We start from the raw sequence: 25,791 nt of genomic DNA on the forward strand, positions 1-25,791 counted from the left end.
TTTTGGCTTCTTTACATAAAATAACTTTTTCCAAATTTTGCTTTAATTTTTTTGTGTGATAGGAAAATTATATGGCTATTTTTATTTAACATTTTATTTATTTATTTTAGAGACATGCTTGAGTGCAGTGGTTTCACAATAGCACAATGCAGACTCAAACTCCTGGACTCAAGGAATCCTCCTGCCTCAGCCTCATAAAGTGCTGGTATTACAGATATAAGCCACCACATTTGGCCAGTTTTTTTTTTTTTTTAAGAGTACAAAAACCTAAAGTGTAGAGTATTTTGTAGAATTTGTTGAATATTGCTTTTAAAAATCTTACCTGTAATTTTGACTTGCTATTCAAAAATAAAATGTGCTTAGATTTCCTACTAAATAAGAACACCACATATTGAAAGCATTGTTTATATTTTAATAATAAAGTATAAAACATGGACATAAAATAAAAATGCATACAAATTGAATAGATTATTATTTAGGTACATCAGTTAAATTAAGTAGCATTTAGTTGATTAGTGAATAACAGACTAAATCTGAAATAATTCTTAGTTTGGTAAGTTCAAAGTAGAATTATTTAAGAAATAAGAGAATATATACAATAATATACCCATTCTTGTTGTTCATTCAGAGGCATTACATGTTGACAAACCTGCGCATAAAAATAGAAAGCTTTTACTCTCTTTTTATGTGTTGTTATTTTTGGCTAATTTTTAAATAGGACAACATTGCTAGGCCTTATAATAAGAATATGCTGTATGGATACAATTCTACCATATTTATCCTTAGCAGAGACTAGCAATCTGTGATCTGAGGTCTAACAGGATAATCAGTCTAAATCCTACCCTAATATAGTAGCTGTCAGTTGGTGTGGGTGAATGTGGGTAAAGAAGAATGGTAGAAAGAAGAGAAAATATCCTTTCCTAGCTAAGCCTAGAGAATTTTCTAAAATCTTAATTGGAGAAACAAAAGATAATCTCTTTATCCTGTTCTAGAATGTTTTAGGATTTTATGGACAGTATGGAGAAAGAAAGGGTAAGAATAGGAAGCTTTTTCCCTTCTCCCTTCACTTGCACAGCAGGTAGGTCTATTGATCTGTCCCTGACTTTGAACCCCTGGCTAAATCAGAAACCCAGAGTCCTGCTAACACCAGAACTATAGCTGTTTCTAGCTCTTGACTTCTTTGCTTATCTAAAACTCAGGGCCATTTTTCCTCTCAAGTTACCTTAGAAAATTTTTTTTTTTTTTTTTTTTTTTTTTTTTTTTTTGAGACGGAGTTTCGCTCTTGTTACCCAGGCTGGAGTGCAATGGCGCGATCTCGGCTCACCGCAACCTCCGCCTCCTGAGTTCAGGCAATTCTCCTGCCTCAGCCTCCTGAGTAGCTGGGACTACAGGCACGCGCCACCATGCCCAGCTAATTTTTTGTAGTTTTAGTAGAGACAGGGTTTCACCATGTTGACCAGGATGGTCTTGATCTCTTGACCTTGTGATCCACCCACCTCGGCCTCCCAAAGTGCTGGGATTACAGGCTTGAGCCACCGCGCCCGGCCCAAAATTCTTATTACTATTAATACTTTACATTTCTATATGATGTACAAAAGTACTTTCATGTACATCATTTTACTTTTATCTTTACATTAACTTTGTGCAGTATGTAAAACTAGTGATATTATCTTAATTTTACATTTAAAGAGACTGGAACATAGAAGCAAATGAACTTCCCATAGTCACTCAACCAAACAGTGACAGCTGAATTAGAACCGAACTCTCCTGTCTTTAAGTATAGAATGATACCGATACGATATCATACTTAAAATAATTTTCCACTCCATTTTATATCTACATGTTTACTCATAGCTTTAACAGCAATTTTTTCAAAGACATAAAACAAAAGGCTTTAATTAGAAAATAATACATTACCATTGTAGATTTGGGCGCCACTTCTACTGCAAACACGTTGAGTCCTCTGTTGTTTACGCAGTTTTTACTTAGCTCATTGTTGATGTGAATAATCACTTTCTCATCTGACTATTAAAAAAAAGATTTCATAAGTTGCTAGTTCTCTCTTTATTACAGTCAAATATAAGCCTCAGAGAAAACCCTGAAATTCTGTTTTAATATCATACAGTGCACTGCAAATTCATACAAATTGACTACTTCTTTCAACTATGTATCTGTGATTTGTTCTCATTTATTTTCTTTCCAATCGGTCACCACTTATATAAACTTTTTCTTAAATTTACCTACCTCTTTTTTTTTTTTTTTTTTTTTGAGATGGAGTTTCGCTCTTGTTACCCGGGATGGAGTGCAATGGCGCGATCTTGGCTCACTGCAGCCTCCGCCTCCTGGGTTCAGGCAATCTTCCTGCCTCAGCCTCCTGAGTAGCTGGGATTACAGGCACGCGCCACCATGTCCAGCTAATGTTTTGTATTTTTATTAGAGACGGGGTTTCACCATGTTGACCAGGATGGTCTCGATCTCTTGACCTCGTGATCCACCTGCCTCGGCCTCCCAAAGTGCTGGGATTACAGGCGTGAGCCACCACGCCCAGCCCAAATTTACCTACCTTTTAATCTTCATTCCCAGGGTATTATGGATACCAGGGTCACATTATTTCATCCTTGACTTATGATAGCAATAGTTTATTTCTTTTGTTGCTATCTCTAGTTTTTTCTACTTCCATTCATTTTAATACTACCTTCCAACTAATATGTCTAAAACATCTTTTTACTCCTTCATTCACAATATATAAATAAATATATTTATCTAGTATCAACTGTGTATCGGGAATTGTTTTAAGGTCTAGGTGCACTGCGATAAGAGATGTAATTACTGACTCCTAGCTCACACTCTAGGGGAGACAGACAAATGACAATTACAAAACACTTTGCTGAGTCTTGTAATAGTGGTATTTACAGGGATCTACAGAAACACAGAAGATGAACGTTAGCTCGGACTGGGGTTTCAAGGAAGACTTTATGGAAGAAGTGACAACTGACATAATAGACAACGGCCTCTAGGATGGATAGGAAGCAAGGGAAAGCAGAACACTGAAACATGGGAAAAATGCAGGAGTCAAAATATTCCCCTACTAAGAATCTGTGATCACACCCTAATGACTACAAAGGGGGTAGTGTAATATAAGGCTACCTGAATTTATTTCTCAAATCTTCTACTACTTAGCTGTGTAATCAATTGCAAGTTAATTAACTTCTCTGTGCTTCAGTTTCCTGTCTATAAAATGGGAATAGCACTTATCTCATGGCGTTGTTTTGAGAAATAAATGCTCTAATATATATAAGTGCTTGGCACAAGATAAGTTCTAAAATGTTAGCATTATCCTTACATTTTGGTGAAGAGTTGAATTTTCCTTGAGGAAAAAGGAGGCAGAGAATTGAGAAATAATAGGTGATAGCAGAGGGATTGGGGTAAAGTAGTGACTCCCTTCCACCTTTTTAACCCTAGCAAAACAGAGGGAAGAAAGGGAAACATGATGGATCTTAGGAATCACCCTCCGGGGCATGATTGGTCCCTTTGAAAACTGCAATCTACTAGGTGGGGACCCAAGCTTAATCAAGCCTAAACTCTGCTATCTTGTTTTCAAGATAACATATATAAATTGGATCCATTCTGTATGTTGTTTACCTTCCTAATCTTCCTCCAAATAAAGCTGTCTGCTTCTGCAAAGCAGATATTCTTACTCTTTCCTTTACACACTATATATATATCCTTCCCCATGTTTCTCCTTACACTATTTCCCCTGCTTCTAAAGACTGTCTGTTTGCATATCTAAATCTTAGTCATCCTTCAATGCTTGATACCACAGCTCCCTTCCCCCTCATATAAATCCTTACCCAACTTCTATGGTCCAAATTAACAATAACTACAAAAGAAACAGAATAAAACCCCTATCACACACAGAAACAGTACTACATTATGTAACATTTAATTATTCTCTGATGTCTTTCAAGAGTATTAATTTTGTCTTTCCAATTGAAGCCCATAAATTCCTTGAACTCAGGGATCATGTTTTACACTTTCTGGAGGCTCCTATTGTAACTAAAAGAGTTAGTTACATAATATACTCTCAGATTGACTAAAAACACTGCCAAATCTTAAGCATTTTAAGAAATGTATAGCAGGCATAAAAATAATATGTCTCACCTAGGAAGTAAAAGAAATAAGTCAACAGTACTAAGCAGCCAGCCATCTTATATAAAGTTTTATAAAAATTTATAATTTCTAGAGAACTGGATATTTCTAAGAATTTATGCTTATATTCTCTTGACCTGTAATATCAATAGTATTAATAGCAGGCAAGAGAGCCAAAGGTAGAAATAATCAGGTTGATGAAAGTAGGTCTTGGACAGTAGAATATAGTTAGTTAGATAAAATAATGATAATCTATAGGATCTCTGCAATGTTGCTGTAAAAATCTGGGTTGAATTTTTTTCCTTGTTTATAATATCTCATTAAAACATGATAGCTATTATTAAAAGCTATATATTTGTAAAAACTTTTAGAAACAAAGTAAATAAAATACATTGTACCCAGATTGTGCTCTATTTTTATTAATATCAAAATGCTTAATTTTCCTAATATTTTAAGAGAAAAAAATCGCAAACCTTTAAAAATCATATAAAAATTATCACACCCAATTTGAGTTAGAAACCTGAGGAGAAAAAATAATTATGCATTATAAACATTATTAATGTGATGGGATACTTAATTACCATGTAAGAATAGAGTAAGGAATAAGATGAAATATATTGGTAAACTTTGTAGCAAAGTAAGGAGAACCACCTCATACTTGGTACCTTGTTTTCAACAACTGATGTTATCCAGGTGTCACAATTGTAAGTATGCACGATGATATTTTCATAGCCATCCATTACTTTGGCATCACCCTTGCTAAGAACAGATTTACAAATGGCCTTCTCAAGTTGTCCACTACATGCCTCCATATGGACAGCTTTAATTTTTGGCTTACATTTTTCTGCATAGATATCAATGACAAATGGACATGCCTGATAAGGAGAAAAAGCAAATCTTGTTTTAGCCTTTTGATAGAATTTTAAATAAATTATTTCTTAATGTGTTTACCACATAAGATACATTATACCTTCTATCTTGACCTTCTAATATATTTTAAGAAGAAAATTTTAGTGCTATGAATTGAGTAATAAGCAAGCATGTAATCCTGACTTTTTAGTAGCATATTAACTGATAATGTTAATAGAAAATAAAAGAAAATAATAATCTCTAGCAAATCAGTAATACACTACCTCCTTTAAGCCATAATAACATCTCTTCATTTGGTTCAATGCTAACAAATAACATGTTATCTAATTTTCTTTTCTAACATGAGGGCTACTGAAAGAATTCATCAAAACATTCTAAAGAAATTACTACATTCACAATCCAAGCTTACTGCATGGGCACAGAGCACTAACTAAATGTTTAGTCTAAAAACACCTTTAAAATATGAGATCTGAAAATATTTTCTGCATTTGGAATGAAATTTTTCTAATATCTACCTTAGTCTTTTTACCGCAGCCTACAATGTGGTAGAAAAAAAAAAAAAAAAGAGCCAGTGGGGTAAAAGATCCTTTGCCTTTCCATCCAACCTGGTCTCCTGTGTCTCTACGCTTCAGCTATCCTGATCTTTCATATCCTAGAGCAAATGAAGTCCTTCATACATGGTGTTCTCTCCACTTGGAAGATTATCCTCATATATTTTCACATGGGTACCTTGTCCTCCCGCTTCAGGGTAAAGCTTAAGTGCCACCTCTGCAGCGGGATCTGCTCTGGTCCCTCAATCTCCCTCATTTCTCCACTGTTCTCTGTTCTCTACATCAGCCTTTGAGTTGTTTCAAAATACCTTTAAAATAATTTTAAAAAATTTTTTTTTGGAGACGGAGTTTTGATCTTATCACACAGGCTAGAGTGCAGCGGCACAATCTCAGCTCACTACAACCTCTGCCTCCTGAGTTCAAGCGATTCTTCTGCCTCAGCCTCCCAAATAGCTGGTATTACAGACACCCACCATCACATCTGGCTAATTTTTCTATTTTTAGTAGAGATGGGGTTTCACCATGTTGACCAGGCTGTCTCAAACTCCTGACCTCAGGTGATCCACCTGCCTCGGCCTCCCAAAGCGCTGGGATTACAGGCGTGAGCCACTGTGCCTGGCCAAAATAATTTTAATTAATTATTCATTTAATTAATCATTCTCCTTCATGAAATATAAATTTTATAAGGGCAAGAACTTTGACTATTTTATTCATCTTTGTATCTTCAGTGCCTCCTTCCTGCAGTTATCACATAGTAGGTATTCAATAAGTATTTGCTGAATAACTGAATAAATTCACAAATTGGTGGTCATCTTTTAAGGAAATAAAAGAAAGAAGTCTAAAGTTAATTTTAGTAGAACATAAAAATTTTTGTTTTAAAAATATTTTAATAACTTCAACCTTTGGCAATAATAAATTTACCCTTTTATGAGAAAAAAAAGAAAAAAATCATTGAACTAAAAAATAGAAGACCTGGGTTTATTTTTCATACACGTCACCTTTGTAAATTTTTTAAAAGATTATTTATAATAATTGTAATATTGAGTGTGGCATTTTTAAAGGTTTAATTTATTTGTTCAGTATTGAGTAGATTCTGGTAATATTCTGCCATTTTTAAAGTCATGGCTATCGTTTGATTCAACCAAAGAGGATCAATATTTGAATATTCACTGAAAGTAAAACATCTTAAAAGGTCCATGTTAAAACACATTCTCTAATTTTTTTCTTTTTTTTTACACTTTTAAATTCAGGGGTACATGCAGATTTGTTACATAGGTAAACATGTGTCATAGGGGTTTGTTGTACAGATTATTTCATCACCCAGGTATGAAGCCTAGTACTCATTTGTTATTTTTCCTGATCCTCTCCCTCTTCCCACTCTCCACCCTCTGATAGGCCCCAGTGTGTGTTGTTCCCCTCTATGTGTCCATGTGTTCTCATCATTTAGCTGCCACTTATAAATGAGAATGGGGGCATTTAGTTTACTGTTCCTGCATTACTTTGCTGAGGATAATGGCTTCCAGCTCCATCCATGTCCCTGCAAAGGACATGACCTCGTTCTTTTTTATGGCTGCATGTATCACATGGTATATATTAACTACATTTCCTTTATCCAGTTTTCCACTGACGGGCATTTAGGTTGATTCCATGTCTTTGCTATTGTGAATAATGCTGCAATGAACATACATGTATATGTGTCTTTATAAAATGATTTACACTCCTTTAGGTGTATACCCTGTAATAGGATTGCTGGGTCAAATGGTATTTGTCTTTAGGTCTTCGAGGAATCACCACACTGGCTTCCACAATGGTTGACTCACGTACTCTCCCACTATCAGTGTATAAGCATTCCTTTTTCTCCACAATCTCACCAGCATCTTTTATTTTTTGACTTTTTAATAATAGCCATTCTGACTGTTGTGAGACGGTATTTCATTATGGTTTTGATTTGCATTTCTCTAATTATCAGTGATGTCGAGTTTTTTTCATATGATTGTTGGTTGCATGAAAAGTGTCTGTTCATTTGACCACTTTTTAATAGAATTTTTTCTTGTAAATTTGTTTAAGTTCCCTATAGATGTTGGATATTGGACCTTTGTCAGATGCATGGTTTGCAAAAATTTTCTCCCATTCTGTAGGCTGTCTGTTTACTCTGTTGATAGTTTCTTTTGCTGCACAGAAGCTCTTTAATTTAATTACATCCTATTTGTCAATTTTTGCTTTTGTTGAAATTGCTTTTGGCATCTTCATCATGAAATCTTTCCCCATGCCTATGTCCTGAATGGTACTGCCTAGGTTGTCTCCAAGGGTTTTTATACTTTTGGGTTTTACATTTCAGTCTTTAATCCATCTTGAGTTACTTTTTGTATATGGTGTAAGGAAGGGGCCCACTTTGAATCTTCTGCATATGGCTAGCCAGTTACCTCAGCATCATTTATTAAGCAGAGAATCCCTTCCCCATTGTTTGTTTTTGTCAGGTTTATCAAAGATTAAACAGGTGTAGGTGTGTAGTCTTATTTCTGAGTTCTCTATTCTGTTCCATTGGTCTATATGTTTGTTCTTCTACCAGTACCATGCTGTTTTGGTTACTGTAGCCCCGTAGTATACATAGTTTGAAATCAGGTAGCGTGATGCCTCCAGCTTTTTTTTTTTTTTTTTTTTTTTTTTTTTTTTTTTTTTTTGCTTAGGATTGTTTTGGCTATTCAGGCTCTTTTTTGGTTCCATATGAATTTTAAAATAGTTTTTTTCTAGTTCTGTAAAGAATGTCAATGGTAGTTCACTGGGAATGTCATTGAATCTATAAACTGCTTTGGGCAGTATGTCCATTTTAATGATATTGATTCTTCCTATCCATGAACATTGAATGTTTTTCCATTTGTGTGTGTCATCTCTGATTTCTTTGAGCAGTAGTTTGTAGTTCTCCTTGTAGAGATTGCTGGCCTCCCTTATTCACTGTACTCCTAGGTATTTTATTCTTTTTGTGGCAATTGTGAATGGGAGCTCTTTCATGATTTGGCTCTTGGCTTGACTATTGTTGGTGTATAGGAATGCTAGTGATTTTTGTACATTCTAAAATTTTTAAATTAAAATCTTATCACATCCTAAAGGGTTGCCCTATAGTTTTATTATTTTTTCTTTTCATGGGCTTGATCTTGTATTTCTTTATTTTCTTTATCCTACTAACTTAATAGAGGAAGCAAACAACAAGCAGAAAACTATTAACTGTAAATTATTCATTGTAAAACTATTAACAATATATGTGGTAAGGAAGATGGGGAAGAATGTAATAGTAAAACCTAGATTATGGGATGCTACTTAAGTTTAGCACAATATTTAGCTCTCAACTACCTGTTAGCCCATACAAAAGTAAAATAAAAAGTTACATAGTACTTTAAAAAAAAGTAAATTTTCCCAGTTCTGAATCTAGAAAGAAATATCATGAAATTGTATTTTAAAAAAGAAAACAGAAAAGAAAAAAAGGGAAAGCTAAACACATAAGTTTTGCTTATTAAATTCAGTAAAAGAGCAACTATTCAGTTACAGTGATATAGTGGCAATGCCCTTTCAGCAAGAGCAATAAAGAAGTTATGTTGCTCTTTGACAGACAATCTTCACAGGCTGATACAGGGAATGTATAATCTGTAATTCAACCTAAATTGGAAAATTTAATAAGAAAAATAAATGAGTAAAAAAGAAACAATAAAGAAATTTGATAAGAAAAAAGGTTTTAAATCTGTTAAACTGATCAGGCACAGCTCCACTTCAATGAACATACTTATGTTAGGCAACCAGTGTCAGCTCCTCACTTTTGAAAGTCAGGCAATCAGAGATGGATTCACATCAGTAAATACACTGCTAAGTGCCAACGAATCAACAGTCTCATTCAAGTAACCATGCTTCCCCACCTACTATTAACTCATTCACGCCTCTAAAAGCCAGGCATTCCCTGAACTCCGTGCCTTCCCCAAACCCTACATAAATGAGCATTCTGCTCTCAGTGGAGAGACTGTGCCTGACCAGCATAACTCTCCTTTATAGTAAGCAATCAATTCAGCTTTGTCTTTTTATTTCAGTTACTGAGTGGCAATCTCATCATCTATTGATACTTTCCAATATATTTTTTTACCTTTTGAATTTAAATGATGCAAATATATTACCTATTCAATAAATAAATAAAATTTAAATTAAATGTTAGCTCAGAAATTGTTCTTGCTTATAGTTTCAAATGTAAATGACATCAGTAACTGCAGGAAAAAGTCTTAAATTGCTCTTAACTAATTTCACTATTAAGCAACAACGTGTATAGCAGAATCAATAGTGTTCATATATATTAGATGCTAATTTTACACATGATTAAAATGTGGCAGTCACTGAATGTTAGGCTAAAGTAGGATATAAATAATTACTGTAACGATTTACCTCCTATTTCTAAAAATGGGGAAACAATAGAGAACCTCTCAGAAAACAGGTTAATGAAGGTTTTGAATGATGTCAAAACTAGGAATTAAATCAAAGTCTAAATGTATCTAAAACAAAATTTGTCAACATTAGTGTTGCTGTCTTAAGTTGATTCAAGTATAGAAAAAGGACAAACACTATTTTTAATTTTAAGAGTATAAACAACTGTATTGTTATCTAACTTGTGGCCTGAAACTGAAACTCTTAAATTCTATATTTTAAATCTGACATAGAAATATAGAAATTAGCCTGGGTTAAACAGTGAGACCCCCATCTCTACAAAAAAAAAGAAAAAAGTTGAAAAATTAGCTGGGTGTGGGGGCATCTAGTCCTAGATACTCAAGAGGCTGAGGCAGGAGGCTCACGTGAGCCCAGGAGGTCAAGGCTGCAGTGAGCTATGATTGTGCCACTGCACTGCACTCCAGCCCTGGTGATAGAATAAGACCTTGTCTGAAAAAAAAAAAAAAGAAAAAGAAAAAGAAAAAAGAGAAAGAAATACAGAATTTAAGAAATAAGGCCTAATTTTCAAATTTTTATTACCCCTCTGGTTTATTACGAGTCCTATGTTAATAATAATAATAATTATGATAGCTGATACATACACAGTGCTTTGTATGAGCCAGCCACTGTTCCAAGTGTTTTACAAATATTAACCCCAAAAGTACCCTTTATAAAAACATCAGAAATCCAGACACATTCTCCTTATTCTAACGGAGCCTTTAAATTGTTAAGATAAAGAGTTTCCCTATATAAATGAGACTTTAGTAACTCAAATTGCCTTTTCCAATTATGATTTTTTTAAATACCAATTTTTTTCTTGCATATTATATGCTTAAACTCTTTGGTCTCTAAATTATTTTAATGTTGGCAGTAACTAAATTTCAGGTGAGAACAAGAACTTATATAAACTAACAGAAACATGTTGCACCCAGGATTCATTCATATACTAAAGTTTAAAGATTTGGGTGTCCAATTTGAAAGTTACATGTCAGGAAAATGTTCATAAAGTAAAATATTATGTACACTAAACTCATTGGCAAAACTTTAAGAATACTTTACCTCTGTCAACTCCAGAGCCTTATTGTAGCCCATAGAATGTAGAGTTACCCAAAGGTCACAAGGATCTCCTTCTCGATCATTGGCTTCCATTAGATTCAAATCCATAAATCCTTGTCTTGTTAGTTCATTCTTCTTTGTATCAAAATTCTCTGTTTAAACAACCAAAAGTTTTTTCTTACATAATTTAAAAGTTCATACCTTTAATAAGATGTCTATGATATATTATTATGCATAGACATTTATTTTAAAAGAGGCCTATGAATCTATCAGCAATCTAAAAGTGGAACAAAAATGACTCAAAACATTCTTGAGAGCTATCCTTCTAATTTCCCATAACTCAGCTTACATCATAGCACACGATTTCATTTTTCAATAAATCCTGAAGTTACAAATAGGGCAAATATATTCTAAAATTTGAGGAAATTATTATATTTCCGAGCAAATTCTAATCTAACTGCTTATTTAGAGCATACATTGCTATGTATTTCAAAGACTTAAAATGCTTCTTCTGTATTTGCCACTTAAAGCCAGCAGAAACTGGATAAATTTGATACAGTACCCTCCAAACTACTAGCGTTTCAGAAAGAAAGATGTGAATAGTGCCATATTTAAGGAGACTATATGCCTAATTCCTCTAATTTTAACTAAATTGTCCCCAAGCCTTGAAAGACTGACAGATAGTGGGAAGCACTCTGGAATCCATGAATCAACTACATTTTCCCAGGTAAGTCTAAGTATGCCAATTTTAACACTATTTATGAGCAAAACTAAATTTACCTAGAAGTTTCTAGACATACATAATTCCTGAATTTGTCTCTAACATAGATAATAAGTAGCCATTTATTATGGATATTTTGTTAGCTCTCCTATAACAGGAAAGATCTTATTTTCCAACTCACATCTATAATATACCCAAGGTAAATAGGTACTCTATTTGAGATAGCATCACTTTTGTATGCATTATTCTAAGAAAAGCAGCAGAGACATACTGCCTAAAACTGGTTGACTAATTAATAGCTTAAAATGTTTAGAGTTGAAAGTTATTCATAACTTTTTCAAAGGAAAAAAATAAATGAAGATTAAATTCAATCATGAAGAGAAACGGTAGCCACAAAAATGGAGGTTAGAGCTACTATGTAGGAAAGCAAGATGAAAAAATTATTTGATATATAATACAAATACATTTAAAAACATATACAGATACTATAGCATACAGACTACCAACAACTAATTTACTTTTTTTTTTTACACTTTAAGTTCTGAGGTACATGTGCAGATCGTGCAGGATTGTTACATAGGTATACACATGCTATGGTGGTTTGCTGCATCCATCCCCCTGTCATCTATATTAGGTATTTCTCCTAACGTTATCCCTCCCCAATCTCCCCAGCCCCTGCTATCCCTCCCTTAGTCCCCCCACCCCCAACAGGCCCTGGTGTGTGTTCCCCTCCCTTTGTCTATGTGTTCTCATTGTTCAACATCCATTTATGAGTGAGAACATGTTAATCTACTTTTAAAACTTAAAAATCTCAATCCTCATTAATTTTTAAAAAATTTATTAACATTTGACTTCAAGACTTACTATAAAGCTACAGTAATCAAGATAGTGTGGTAATGGTGAAAGAATGGTAAATAGATCAGAACAGAATAGGGAGTCCAGAATTAGACCGACACAAATATATTTAACTGATACTTGACAAAGGAGCAAAGGCAATTCAATGGAGAAAGGATACTCTTTTCCAATAATGGTGCTGAAACACCTAGACATCCACACGCAAAAACAACAAAAACACCACCATCAATAACAACAAAAAAACAAACCTAGGCACAGACCTTACATCTGTCACAAAAATTAACACAAAATGGATTACAAACCCAAATGTAAAACATATAACTATAATATTCCTAAAAAATATAGGAGAAAAAAATATAGGAGAAAATCTAGGCAACTTAGGTTGGTGATGGGGTATTAGACAAAACAAAAGCATATAAGCCAAAAGCATGGCCTATGAAATAAAAAATTTGTAAATGGTTCCTCATTAAAACTAAAAACTTCTAGGCTGGGAACAGTGGCTCACACCTGTTAATTGCAACATTTTGGGAGGCCGAGGTGGGTGTATCATTTGAGGCCAGGCGTTTGAGACCAGCCTGGGCAACATGGCGAAACCCCATCTCTACTAAAAATACAAAAAGTCGTTGGGCATCGTAGTGCATGTCTGTAGTCCTGGCTACAAGAGAGGCTGAGGCACGAGAATCATTTGAACCTGGAAAGTGGAGGTTGCAGTGCGCTGAGATGGCAACACTTCACTCCAGCATGAGTGACACAGTGAGACTGTCTCAAAAAAAAAAAAAAAAAAGAATTTTAAACTTCTGCTCTGTGAAAGACACCATTAGGAGAATGAAAAGACAAGTCATATGTTGGGGAAAAGTATTTGCAAAATATACACCTATTAAGGACTTATATTTAAAATATATAAAGAACTTTTAAAACTCAACAATAAAAAAATTCCAAGTTAAAAAATGGACAAAAGATCTAAACAGACACGTCGCCAAAGAAGATACAGACAGCAAATAAGTATATAAAAAGATACTCAATAACATATGTCATTAGGGAATTACAAATTAAAACAACAATGAGATACCACTGAACACTTATTAGAATGGCTAAAATCCATAGAACTGATAATGCCACATGGTGATGAGAAGGTGGTATAACAGGAATTCTCATTCATTGATGGTGGGAATACAAAATGAAACAGTCACTTAGGAAGACAGTTTGATGGATCTTTCAAAGCTAAACATAGTTTCACCATAGAATTCAGTAATTATTCAACTGAAATGAATAGAAAACTTAAGTCTACACAAAAACATGCACACAAGTGTTTACAGCAGCTGTACTCATAACTGTCAGAAACTGGAAGCTACCAAAATGTTCTTCAACAGGTAAATGCATAAACAAACTGTGGTACGTCCATACAATAGAACATTATTCAACAATAAAGAGAAATGAGCTATTAAACCACAGGAAGACATGGAGGAATCTTAAATATAAATTGCTTGGTGAAAGAATTCAGGCTGAAAAGCTACATACTGTCTTATTCCACCTGTATAACACTCTGGAAAAGGCAAAATTATAGATAGTGGTTGCCAGGGGTCTGGGGGATGAACAGGTACATGAATAAATGGTGCACAGGGATGTTTAGGGCAGTGAACTATTGTACATGATATTGTAATGGTGGATACATGACATTATATATTTGTCAAAACCCATAGAACTGTACAAGAGAAGACTGAATCCTTCAGGGGTTTGAGACCAGCCTGGGCAACATGGTGAAATCTGTCTCAACAAAAAAATACAAAAATTAGTCGGTCTTGGTGGCACACACCTGTAGTCTTAGCTACTCAGAAGTCTGAGGTGAGAGGATCGCTTGAGCCTGGAGGCAGAGGTTGAAGTGAGTTGAGATCACGCCACTGCACTCCATACTAGGTGACAGAGAGAGACTCTATCTCAAACAAACAAACAAAAAGAGTGAACCTAATGTAAACTATGAACTTTAGCTAATGATTATGTATCAATATTCACTCATCAATTGTAGCAAAGGTACCATACAAATGCAAGATGTTAATAATAGGGAAAACTTGTGGGTGAGGAAGGATATATGGAAGATTTTTTTTTTTTTTTTGAGATGGAGTCTCACTCTGTCACCCAGGCTGGAGTGCAGTGGCATGATCTCAGCTGACTGCAACCTCCGTCTCCCAGGCTCAAGCAATTCTCCTACTTCAGCTTCCCGAGTAGCTGGGATTACAGGTACCTGCCACCACACTTGGATAATTTTTGTATTTTTAGTACAGATGGGGTTTCACCATGTTGGCCAGGCTGGTCTTGAACTCCTGGCCTCAAGCAATCATCTTGTTTTAGCCTTCCAGAGTGCTAGGATTATAGGCATGAGCCACAGCGCCTAGCCTATGTTTTTCTGTAAACCTAAAAATTGCTCTAAAAATAAAGTCTGTTAATAAACAAAATAAAAGCATCTTTAAGAATAAAAAAAGTTTATTAAAATAATCTTACAGATAAACAGTACATTTTCTTGTTATTCAGGGAAAACATTAAAACCTTAAAAGCTCTCATTTCTTTGCAATATTATTAATGTTGATGAAGTAGACATTCATCCAAATAATTTTTCAAGTCAATAAATGTTGGATACTTTTTGATAGCATGGAGTTCAAAGTTCTGGACCCTGACTATCTGTGAAACTTTCTTGCTGTGAAGCCTTGGTCAAGTTACTTAACCTCTAATCCTATTTCCTGATTTATAAAATGAGAATAATAAAGTACTACTTCAAAGAGTTGGTGTGTAGACGTGCATAGATCAGCAGCAGATAGTAAGCTCTCAAAAAATGTTAACCATCAACTCTGCCAATTTAATTAAATTTTTGAATTAGAATTTTGCTTACCACCAACTTTACCATCAGAAAACCATAAATTCACTCTTATGGAATGTGCTCTAATGCCAATTAAAAGATTATATCATTAAAGTTACAAGATAATTACATCTTCCTACAGATAATACTCTATTATGTATATGAATCTTATTAATCAAAATTTAATATTACAAATCAATATACATTTATTGTTGTTGATTACATTAACTTTCAGCTAAAAGGAGAAATACTAAATGATTCCTTTACATAAATATTATACTTCTACCCTACTGCTGTTTAGGTAAACAGACTCCCAACCTGGCTCACTGACTTTGCCAAGTTTAGACCATTTTAAGACCCACACATTACTATTCCAGTGAAAGCATATGTGAGTTAATCTCTCTTGACTGCATTCTGGTCTCCTCATACCTCTTGCTCCATGATCTATAGCTGGCTGTGGCTTTTGGCTTTCCCCTCTGATCTTGCAGTATTTAGCTTAAATATGCATGCATGTCTTCCCAAAATTCTCCCAAGTGATAATTGACTTTGCTCCATTCTCAGTGATTTTCTTTGTCCATCTTGGCATTTTGGCCTCAACACTTCCATAGATGGATTTTTTAAATTAAACTCAAATATAAAAAGAACTGAAGAATTTCTAATGTGTATAATATAAACAACTTCCTGGAAACCTTAATTTGTAAGTAAAACTCTAGCTTATTGGCTTTTTGCTGCCCTCTCCTGGTCATCGTTTGTGGCTCTTGACCACTTCAGGCCCAGTTTTATCAAGTGCAAGGATGAGTTTTTTGTCTTCTAAACCCCAAAGAGCAGAGGCTGAAAACTGAAATTATGATTAAGTAATTCGTACTTTCTTTTAACTTGAGTATTATACCAACTATCAGTTTAAGAAAAATAGATGTTTAAGTTTTTATGATCTACAAATAACGCTACTACTTTCAAAATGTCCTAAATGCCATAATATTTCATGGAGAAGTATGACTTCTTATTTCTTAGGGATGAAAAGGTGCTATATATATTTTTATACATCTGTTAAGAAAAAGAAAAGCGTTTACCTCTGCAGACAGCCCAAGCATCTTCATCACATTTCTCACCACTTGTTCTCAATTCAAAAAAATTATATTCTTCAAGGCTAAGAAGACCATTTCCATCTAAATCAATCACTTCAAATATATCTGATAAAGTAGACCTAAAATTATAAAAACAGCTAGTTATTTCTTGTCTCTAAGGCAAATACACTGAATAGGGATTCTATGAGGAGAACATTCAAATGGAAGTAATATCATAGCATTACACAATTTCTGTAAACTATAAAATTAATGTATCCAAATACAGTTTTGGCTCAGTCCAGTATTACATGAGATAAACAAGCTTGTAAAGCAACCACAGTATCCCAACACATAGTAAGAACTCAATGAATAGTAGTAGCTTCCTTCTTTTTTCCTTTCCCCAATCTACTTTCTTCTTCCTCTAGAGAAGGTAGACCTATAGGGAGAAATTGGTAGATGTCTGACTGAAGTTGACTTGCTAAATGTGCGGAACCCAGAAGTAAATGACAATCCCAGATCTGCAAATGGAAGAACATTTTCAGATGCCTAAAGAACGAGTTATGTTTTGATATATAGATTTATGGTGTGCAATGTGATTTACTGATATATGTATAATTGTGGAAGGACTAAATCAAGCTAATCAACGTATCCATTATTTCACAAACTTATCTTTTTTTCTAGTGGGCACATTTAATATCTATTCACTTAGCAATTTTCAAGGATACAATATATAACCACAATCACCATTTTGTCAATAGATCTCCTGAACTTATTCCTCTTATCAAACTGAAATTTTGTATCCTTTTACCAACATATATCCCCAACACCCCCACCACTCCCAGCTGCTGTAAACACTCTTCTACTCTCTGTTTCTATGAGTTTGACTTTTTAGGCTGGGTGTGGTGGCTCAAATTTATAATTCCAGCACTTTGAGAGGTTGAAGCGCTTGAGGCCAGAGGTTTAAGACCAGTCTGGAGAACACAGGGAGACTCCCATCTCATAAAAAAAAGTTAGCCAGGCATGCTGGCAAGCACCTGTAATCCCATGTACTGCTACTCAGGAGGCTGAGGTGGGAGGATCACTTAAGCCCAGGAGTCTGAGGCTTCAGTGAGCTATGATTGTGCCAGTGTACTCCAGCCTGGGTAACAGAGCAAACCTTTGTCTCTATTGAAAAAAGAGAAAAGCCGGGCGCGGTGGCTCAAGCCTGTAATCCCAGCACTGTGGGAGGCCAAGGTGGGTGGATCACAAGGTCAAGAGCTCAAGACCATCCTGGTCAACATGGTGAAACCCCGTCTCTACTAAAAATACGAAACATTAGCTGCGCATGGTGGTGCGTGCCTGTAGTCCCAGCTACTCAGGAGGCTGAGGCAGGAGAATTGCCTGAACCCAGGAGGCGGAGGCTGCGGTGAGCCGAGATCGCGCCATTGCACTCCAGCCTGGGTAACAAGAGCAAAACTCCGTCCCCCCAAAAAAAGAAAGTTCCCACATATAAGTGAGATCATGCAGTATTTATCTTTCTGTGCCTGGCTTATTTAACTTAGCAGAACATTCTCCAAGTTCATACAGGTTATCACAAGAGTTGAATTGGTGAATTAGAATCTGAGGATGGGGTAAGGGCTGGCCAAAGGAAAGGGAGTAACACAGGCTATGAATATCTATCCAGTCTAGACATTATAATTTTAACCTTAATATGGCTGGGCACAGTGGCTCACGCCTGTAATCCCAGCACTTTGGGAGGCCGAGGCGGGTGGATCACAAGGTCAAGAGATCGGGACCATCCTGGTCAACATGGTGAAACCCCGTCTCTACTAAAACTACAAAAAATTAGCTGGGCATGGTGGCGCGTGCCTGTAGTCCCAGCTACTCAGGAGGCTGAGGCAGGAGAATTGCCTGAACCCAGGAGGCGGAGGTTGCAGTGAGCCGAGATCACGCCATTGCACTCCAGCCTGGGCAACAAGAGCGAAACTCCGTCTCAAAAAAAATAAAAAAAAAAAAAAAAAAAAAATTTAACCTTAATAAACAAAACTTACCTAAATTCCTTTGTAAGGAATAATTCCCCTGTTTCATCTCTATATACAAGTTGGGCTTCATCTGTTACTGGTTTTACCTCTTTCCTTAGCCTACAACCAGTTGTGGAAGGAATTAACCAGTAAATTCCAGGTCCTAGTTCACCAGTCCATCCAAACACCTTTTCTCAAAACAATGGAACAAAACAATCATATTAAAATATTTTAATTTAAAGCTTTCAATATTTCTTCTTAAAGGGACTAATTAGAAATGATTTTTAAATCAATATTTACAAATTCTATTATAGTTCTATCAATCTTTTTACAGGTTTCAAATTCTTTTTCTTAATGGTAATCCCATGATGAAATCATTAGATATAGTAGTTCTTTACATATTTTTGAAAAAAATGCCTAAAACTGTAACAGGTAAGTTATATGTCTTCTAAATCTTCCCCAATTATCTTCAAAAATGTCTGTGATGCAAATACCTTCAAGAGGAAGCAAAGATAAATCTTAAGGTCATTTTTTTATTCAAACACTGAGCTCCTTTTAAAAAAGTTATAATATTCTAGATTATGGTTTCCTAATTTGATTCAGATATAAATATATGATTCCTAAATCAGATTTCAATTACATAAAATAAAAATTAAATATATTTTCAAATAGTTCACTATTGGTATAAATTAACCATATTTCTAAGAGTTCAATTATGTGGATGAAAGCTCTGGAATTTTACTTTTTGTAATGTAATATGGACTATAAAACAAGAAGCAGAATCCCAAATAAACCAGCTTTATGTGAAATTCTGTTTCCTATCAAATGTTGGATATTTATCATAAGTACCAGGACACTGTATAGGAAAACATTTTATTCTCCAGTTCTATAAAAGGAAGCAGGCCAGGCATGGTGGCTCACTCCTGTAATCCCAGCACTTTGGGAGGCCAAGGTAGGTGGATCACTTGAGGTCAGGAGTTTGAGACCAGCCTGGCCAACATGGTGAAACCCCGCCTCTACTAAAACTACAAAAATTAGCTGGGCATGGTGGGGGGCTCCTGCAATCCCAGCTACTCAGGAGTCTAAGGCACGAGAATCGCTTGAACCTGTGAGGGGGAGGTGGAGGTTGCAGTGAGCTGAGATTGCGCCACTGCACTCTAGCCTGAGCAACAGAGTGAGACTCTGCCAAAAAAAAAAAAAAAAAAAAAAAAGAGTGAATGGTATCCCTCTATGTATCTCCTAAGAGCTTTCTGGATCCTAAAGGTTTCTATTAAAGCTGGCATTTGTCTCTGTTAAATATATTAAATCTAAGCAATTTCAACTTGTGTGTAACAACTTCGGTACAGACTAACCTAAGGGAATCCTTTCAGGTATTATGTCCAAAATTCCTTTTAAAACTCAGGTATAGGGCCAGACACAGTGGCTCATACCTATCGTCCCACCACTTTGGGAGGCCAAGGTGGAAAGATTGCTTGAAGCTAGGAGTTGGAGCCCAGCCTGGACAACATACTGAGATGCCATCTCTGCAAATAATAACAATAATAAAAATGCACCTGTAGTCCTAGCTACTTGAGATGCTAAGGCAGGAAGATATTTGCACCCAGGAGATCATGGTTACAGGGAACTGTATCACTGCACTCCAGTCTGGGTGACAGAGTGAGACCCTATCAGGGAACTGTATCACTGCACTCCAGTCTGGGTGACAGAGTGAGACCCTATCTCTAAACAAACAAACAACAACTCTGGTATATTTTAGGTCATTCTGGAGACTCATATACAAAATAAAGTTGCTCATCTAAATTCTGGGTTTAGTTCTATTTCTTCCCTGCCAACTCAGATAAATCATAATCTTCCTAAGGTCACCATGTCCTATTTTGATACAAGAAGAAATCCCATATAACCAAAAGACATTTTTAAGACTAAATGTTGGCCAGGCTTGATGACTCACACCTGTAATCTAGCACTTTGGGAGGCTAAGTGGGTGGATCACAAGATCAAGAGATTGAGACTATCCTGGCCAACATGGTGAAACCTCGTCTCTACTGAAAATACAAAAATTAGTTGGGCATGGTGGTGCATGCCTGTAGTCCCAGCTACTCAGGAGGCTGAGGCAGGATCACTTGAACCCAGGAGGTAGAGGTTGTAGTGAGCCAAGATAATACCACTGCACTCCAGCCTGGCGACAGAGGGAGACTTTGTCTTATAAAAAAACAAAAAAGACTAAATATTTACCAAATCCATCCTTTGAAAAGCATAAGCTTTGAAACTGGCCAGATGTAGACTCAGGAGTAAAACAATAGATCTTGCTGCTTCCTAATACATATTATCCCATGATCCTCCCTTATCTCCACATATAACCTTGCATTGCCACTATGGATGGCAAATGGAAAGCTTTTTTCATGGGCACAATTCATCTATAAGAAAATAACTGTGAAACTATAAATACAAATTAAAAAATCCTTTGTAAATGTAACATGCTACAGATAAACAGAAGCCTGTAAAGAGGTAAATAGAAACTCATGAAAACTTTATTATAGTTTTGCCATATACTAATTTTTTACACATGTAATCTCATAAGAAAGTAATTTTACCCAAAACAAAGTGGAAACAGCTATTGTTTTAGACAGTGCTTTATCTTGAGCTTAACTTTGTAGTCAGTTCTGAAGAGTTTAGACAAAACATTAACTTCAGCCAATTTTATTTGTTTCTTGCCTATTCTTGTCTGTTAGGAGGCCTACAATAAAGACTTTTATATAACATTCCATCAGGGAAATGTTTGCCTGTCATTGAGTCTATATAAAGATTAAATATGATATTGCAGTAAGCCCTTGAATAGTATTATTTCTGTTGTATAACAGATGTATTTTGTAGTTCTCATAAAATAAATAGCCACATTTATGTGTTGGCCTCACATATTTGGCCTCTGAGTAAATATATAATTAGAAAAGATCAGAGCAACCCCATGGGCAACATATAAAAACATTTAAAAGCATTTGTTCATATCAGTCTATTTTTGAACCCTATAAAATAAGTCAAGCCTGAAGATAGTAATCTTAAAGTTTTTCTGTTTTGTGGTAGCAATATAAGTAAGACAAACATCTCCAGCAACTTTTTGAAAGTCTTGAATTGCTTGCGTTCAGGGAAAAAAATATACTGGCATCAACCTTTTTTATTGAGTATATCAAATGTTCACATGTGAGGCATCAGGGCGTTGAGAAAAGATGAAAATGAGGTACAATATTACCCAACTTACAAGGTACAGGCCAAGACTCAAGACTGCCAACCAATCCTCAATTCTTTATTTAAATTGCTTTAGAGACAGGGTCTCATTATGTTGCCCAGGCTGAAGTGCAGTGGTTATTCACAGGCATGATCATAGCATAATACAGCTTTGAACTCCTGGGCTCAAGTAATCCTCCTGCTTCAGTTTCCCAAGTAGCAGGGACTTCAGTGCAAGCCACCATGCCCAGCTCCTATCCTTAATTCTTAAGAAATCTCAGCAAACAAGAAAAAATCCTTTATAACTAATAAAACATGTAATAACTATAGTGTTTAAGTACTGTTTATACCTTAATTCGAAGGTATATAAAAGGTTAAAAAATAAAATATAGAAAAATACTTTCCCCAAACTGCAGTTCATACTATATTTAAAAATTAAACATTAGAAAATAAATATGTATACTTCTCTATTTCGTAGTTCGGTAAAACACACAAGCTGTAGATTTGCTTGACTCTCATTTTCCTTGAGAATATACAAGGTGGTATCAACAGATAACCAAGGGGATGGTTTTCCTACAAACAGAAAAAAAGCCCAAATGTCTTAAAATAAGCAATCACTATGTATTCTTTCCTATACAAAAAAGAAGTTACTAGTTTCTTCTTGGATATTTTCTTTAGAAATACATATTCTTTTTTTTTTTTTTTGAGATGGAGTCTCATTCTGTTGCCCAGGCTGGAGTGCAGTTGCACAATCCTGGCTCACTGCAACTTCCACCTCCTAGGTTCAAGCGACTCTCCTTCTTCAGCCTCCTTATTAGCTAGGACTACAAGTATGTACCATCACGCCCAGCTGATTTTTGTATTTTTAGTAGATACGGGGTTTCACCATGTTGGCCAGGAACGGTCTTGATCTCCCAACCTCGTGATCCACTTGCCTTAGCCTCCCAAAGTGCTGGGATTACAGGCGTAAGCCACCACGCCCAGCGCACATTCCATTTTTATATGTAAACATCATAGCATCATAGCATTTGCAATAAGGCACAAACCTAAATACAGCAACCTTGTAAGAAATATTTTCTACATATTCACTTTCTAAACATCATAATTTTCCTTGAACTCATGAAAAGCTGAGGTTGCAGGGCAACCAATTAGCCTGAAATCCAAGGAAAAACAGATATTTTCAGGGAGAAATAGGATTTAAGCAGTGGCTTACCTGTGGTGGACCACAGGAAGAAGAGATGTCAGACATCTATGTGCTGGCAACCCCAAAATTAATATCTTTACGATCTTTCCTCTGTTAAGTACACAGTTAAATACCCATATAACTGTGTATTTAACATTTCCACCTGGATGTCTATTTCCAAAACTGGACTTCCTCAATCCCTTTTTAAAACACTGTCCACCTAAGTTAATAGTAACTCATACTTTCCAGTTGCTCAGGTCAAAAATCTTGGAATCTTCTTTAATCCTTTTCTTCTCTCACATACTAAGACTAATCCTTAGGAAATCCTATGGTTCTGCCTTCAAAATATACCCAGAATCTCTACTGCCCCCTCTCCCACCTACATCCTGGTTCAAAGCATTGCCAGTCCTCTCCTAGAATTCTGCAATAATGTCCCAGCTGGATTCCTTGCTTTCCCTGCATATCCTTCAGTCTACTTTCAATATAGTAACCTGACTGCTCTTGTTAAAATATAAGTCAGATTATGTCCTGCCTTCTACTCAAAACCCTGTAATGGAGCAGAGTTGGAAGAATATTGCTCCTTTCCTAACAATAAGAAAAAGTTAATGAACTACAAAATCATAACTTTTCTTGATCCCATCAGAGCTGAGGTTTCAGGGTAACTACAAGCTTAAAATCCAAGGAAAGACAGATCTTTCCCAGGAGAGATGAGATGCAAGCACTGGGTTGCCTGTGGTGAAGCAGAGGAGGAAGAGATCTCAGGTGCCATACAAGTAGAAGAAGAAGAAAGAGGGCAGAAGAAATATTTGAAGAAATAAAGGCAGAGGATTTTCTAAAAACAATGAAAGGGAACAAGCCACAAATCCAAGAAGCTCAGAGAACCCCAAGCAGGATAAATACCAAAAAACAAAAAAAACCGAGGCAATAGCATTAACAACAAAAACAAAAACTGCCTAGACATATATTCAAACTGCTGAAAATGAAAGATTAAGAGAAAATCTTGACCTTAAATATAGGGAAAGAAACTCACAAAAAACGAGGGGAAAAACCTCATTTCTGTGATTCAAAGCCAAAGCTCTAATTATGGCAAAAAGAAACCTCTGCCTGATTTTGTCCTTGTTCATCCCCAGCTTTATCTCCTATAACTCTCTCCTCACTCCATTTGAGACATTCTAGCCCCTGTTCTTCTAACACCAGTACACTCTCACAGAGCCTCTGCACAGGGTATTCTCTCTATGTGGAATGCTCTGCCACCTCCTCCACTCTTCGCCCATCACTTCCAGCACCCTACACCGACAAAGCTTACTCCCTTGCCTTCTGTGAAAGAGAGCAAAAATGGCTGTCCCCCAGTATCTACAGCCCTTTGCAATGTGACTTTGCAGCTTTTCCACAAGGAGATCTAGTCTATTTCCCCAACCTATGAACCTGGACTTGCCTTGTGACTTTCTGTGAGCAACAGAATATAACAGAAGTAACATTATGTCGGTTCTTGGCCCAGACCTCAGGAGGTTCTACTGTGCTTCTGATTTTTTTTTTTTTTTTTTCAGATCCCCATGATACCAAGAGAACAGGCCCAGGCTAGTTTACTGGAAGATTATTAAAGATCATATAAGGCTGAGTCAAGTTGTCCCAGCTGGACATATAGAAGAGTGAACCAGGCCAAGATTAGCAAAGCCAGCCACCAACTAACCTGTAGCTAACCATAACTGTGTAAGTAAGCCCTACAGATAAAAAAATAAGCCTAGCTCAGATTAAGAACTACCAGATCTAATGATTCATGAGTCAACAAATGTTTAATTGTTTTAAGCTACTGAGTTTTGGGGTAGTTTTTAATGTAGCAGTTGGTAACTCATACACCTCTTTCAAAGTCTTTATATATGTCACCTTCTTAATGAAGCATACACGAACCACTCCATTTCAATGGCAACCCACATTCCCTCAGCATTCATCATCCCCCTTTCCCTCCAATTTTCCCATAACACTTATCATTTTCCTACATAACATGTCATTTACTATTTATTATGTTTATTATGTATTGTTTCCCCCACTAAAATGCATACTAACAAGGGCAGGGATTTTTGTCTTTTTTGTACTCTGATGTATCCTAAACACCTAAATTGATGCCTGGTACGTAAGGCCCTCAATAACTATTTGATAAGCAAATGAATAAAGGAGTCTTATTAATAAGAATCAGAGAATTAACAACTACACTGAATTTGTAGGGCTATCTTGATTCCTCTCTCTAAAAAATAACTATTGTTATTGTCACTTAAAGTATCATCTGCCAAACATTATAGCTATCCTACAAGATATGCAGTGAAAACTTTCAAAATCTCTACTTTAGGAGGAAAAAAGAATGGGGGTGGGGGAAAATTCTCCAGTAAGAAAATGCTTATGGCTGGGCATGGTGGCTCACACCTGTAATCCCAGCACTTTGGGAGGCCAAGGCGGGCAGATCACCTGAGGTCAGGAGTTTGAGACCAGCATGGCCCCATCTCTACTAAAATACAAAAATTAGCTGGGCATGGTAGCACATGCCTATAATCCCAGCTGCTCAGGAGGCTGAGGCAAGAGAATCGCTTGAACCCAGGAGGTAGAAGTTGCAGTGAGCCAAGATCACACCATTGCACTCCAGCCTGGGCAACAAGAGCAAAACTCCATCTTAAAAAAAAATGCTTATATATAAACATTATAAAAGAAAAATAAATATTGATTTAGAACAATCAACATTTAAAAAGGTATCTAGGGAAATAACCCTTTTAGATATCGTTCATTGCTTAAAAATTATACAATAACCATTTTAGACACTAGAAAATT

At 35.8% G+C, this 25,791-nt stretch overlaps 1 protein-coding gene across 4 annotated transcripts in view; it reads right to left on the reverse strand.

The window, feature by feature from the left end:
• Positions 1-391: 391 nt before the first annotated feature.
• Positions 392-25,791, reverse strand: part of EFCAB7 (EF-hand calcium binding domain 7) — a 49,552-nt gene continuing 24,152 nt past the window's right edge. For 3 of the 4 annotated variants that reach the window (XM_032296755.1, XM_032296754.1, XM_032296756.1), the window contains exons 8-14: positions 22,255-22,364; positions 18,603-18,760; positions 16,579-16,712; positions 11,088-11,236; positions 4,815-5,024; positions 1,918-2,025; positions 392-649 (exon numbers count right to left, since the gene is read on the reverse strand). In XM_032296755.1, coding sequence (XP_032152646.1) covers positions 575-649; positions 1,918-2,025; positions 4,815-5,024; positions 11,088-11,236; positions 16,579-16,712; positions 18,603-18,760; positions 22,255-22,364 — 944 coding nt within the window. In that variant the 3' untranslated portion in view covers positions 392-574. The remainder of the gene's footprint in view (positions 650-1,917; positions 2,026-4,814; positions 5,025-11,087; positions 11,237-16,578; positions 16,713-18,602; positions 18,761-22,254; positions 22,365-25,791) is intronic. The other variant, XM_032296757.1, reaches the window with a different exon arrangement.

Source organism: Sapajus apella, unplaced genomic scaffold (genome assembly GCF_009761245.1).
Source record: "Sapajus apella isolate SASKATOON/1434 unplaced genomic scaffold, GSC_monkey_1.0 scaffold36, whole genome shotgun sequence".
Classification (NCBI taxonomy): Eukaryota; Metazoa; Chordata; class Mammalia; order Primates; family Cebidae; genus Sapajus; species Sapajus apella.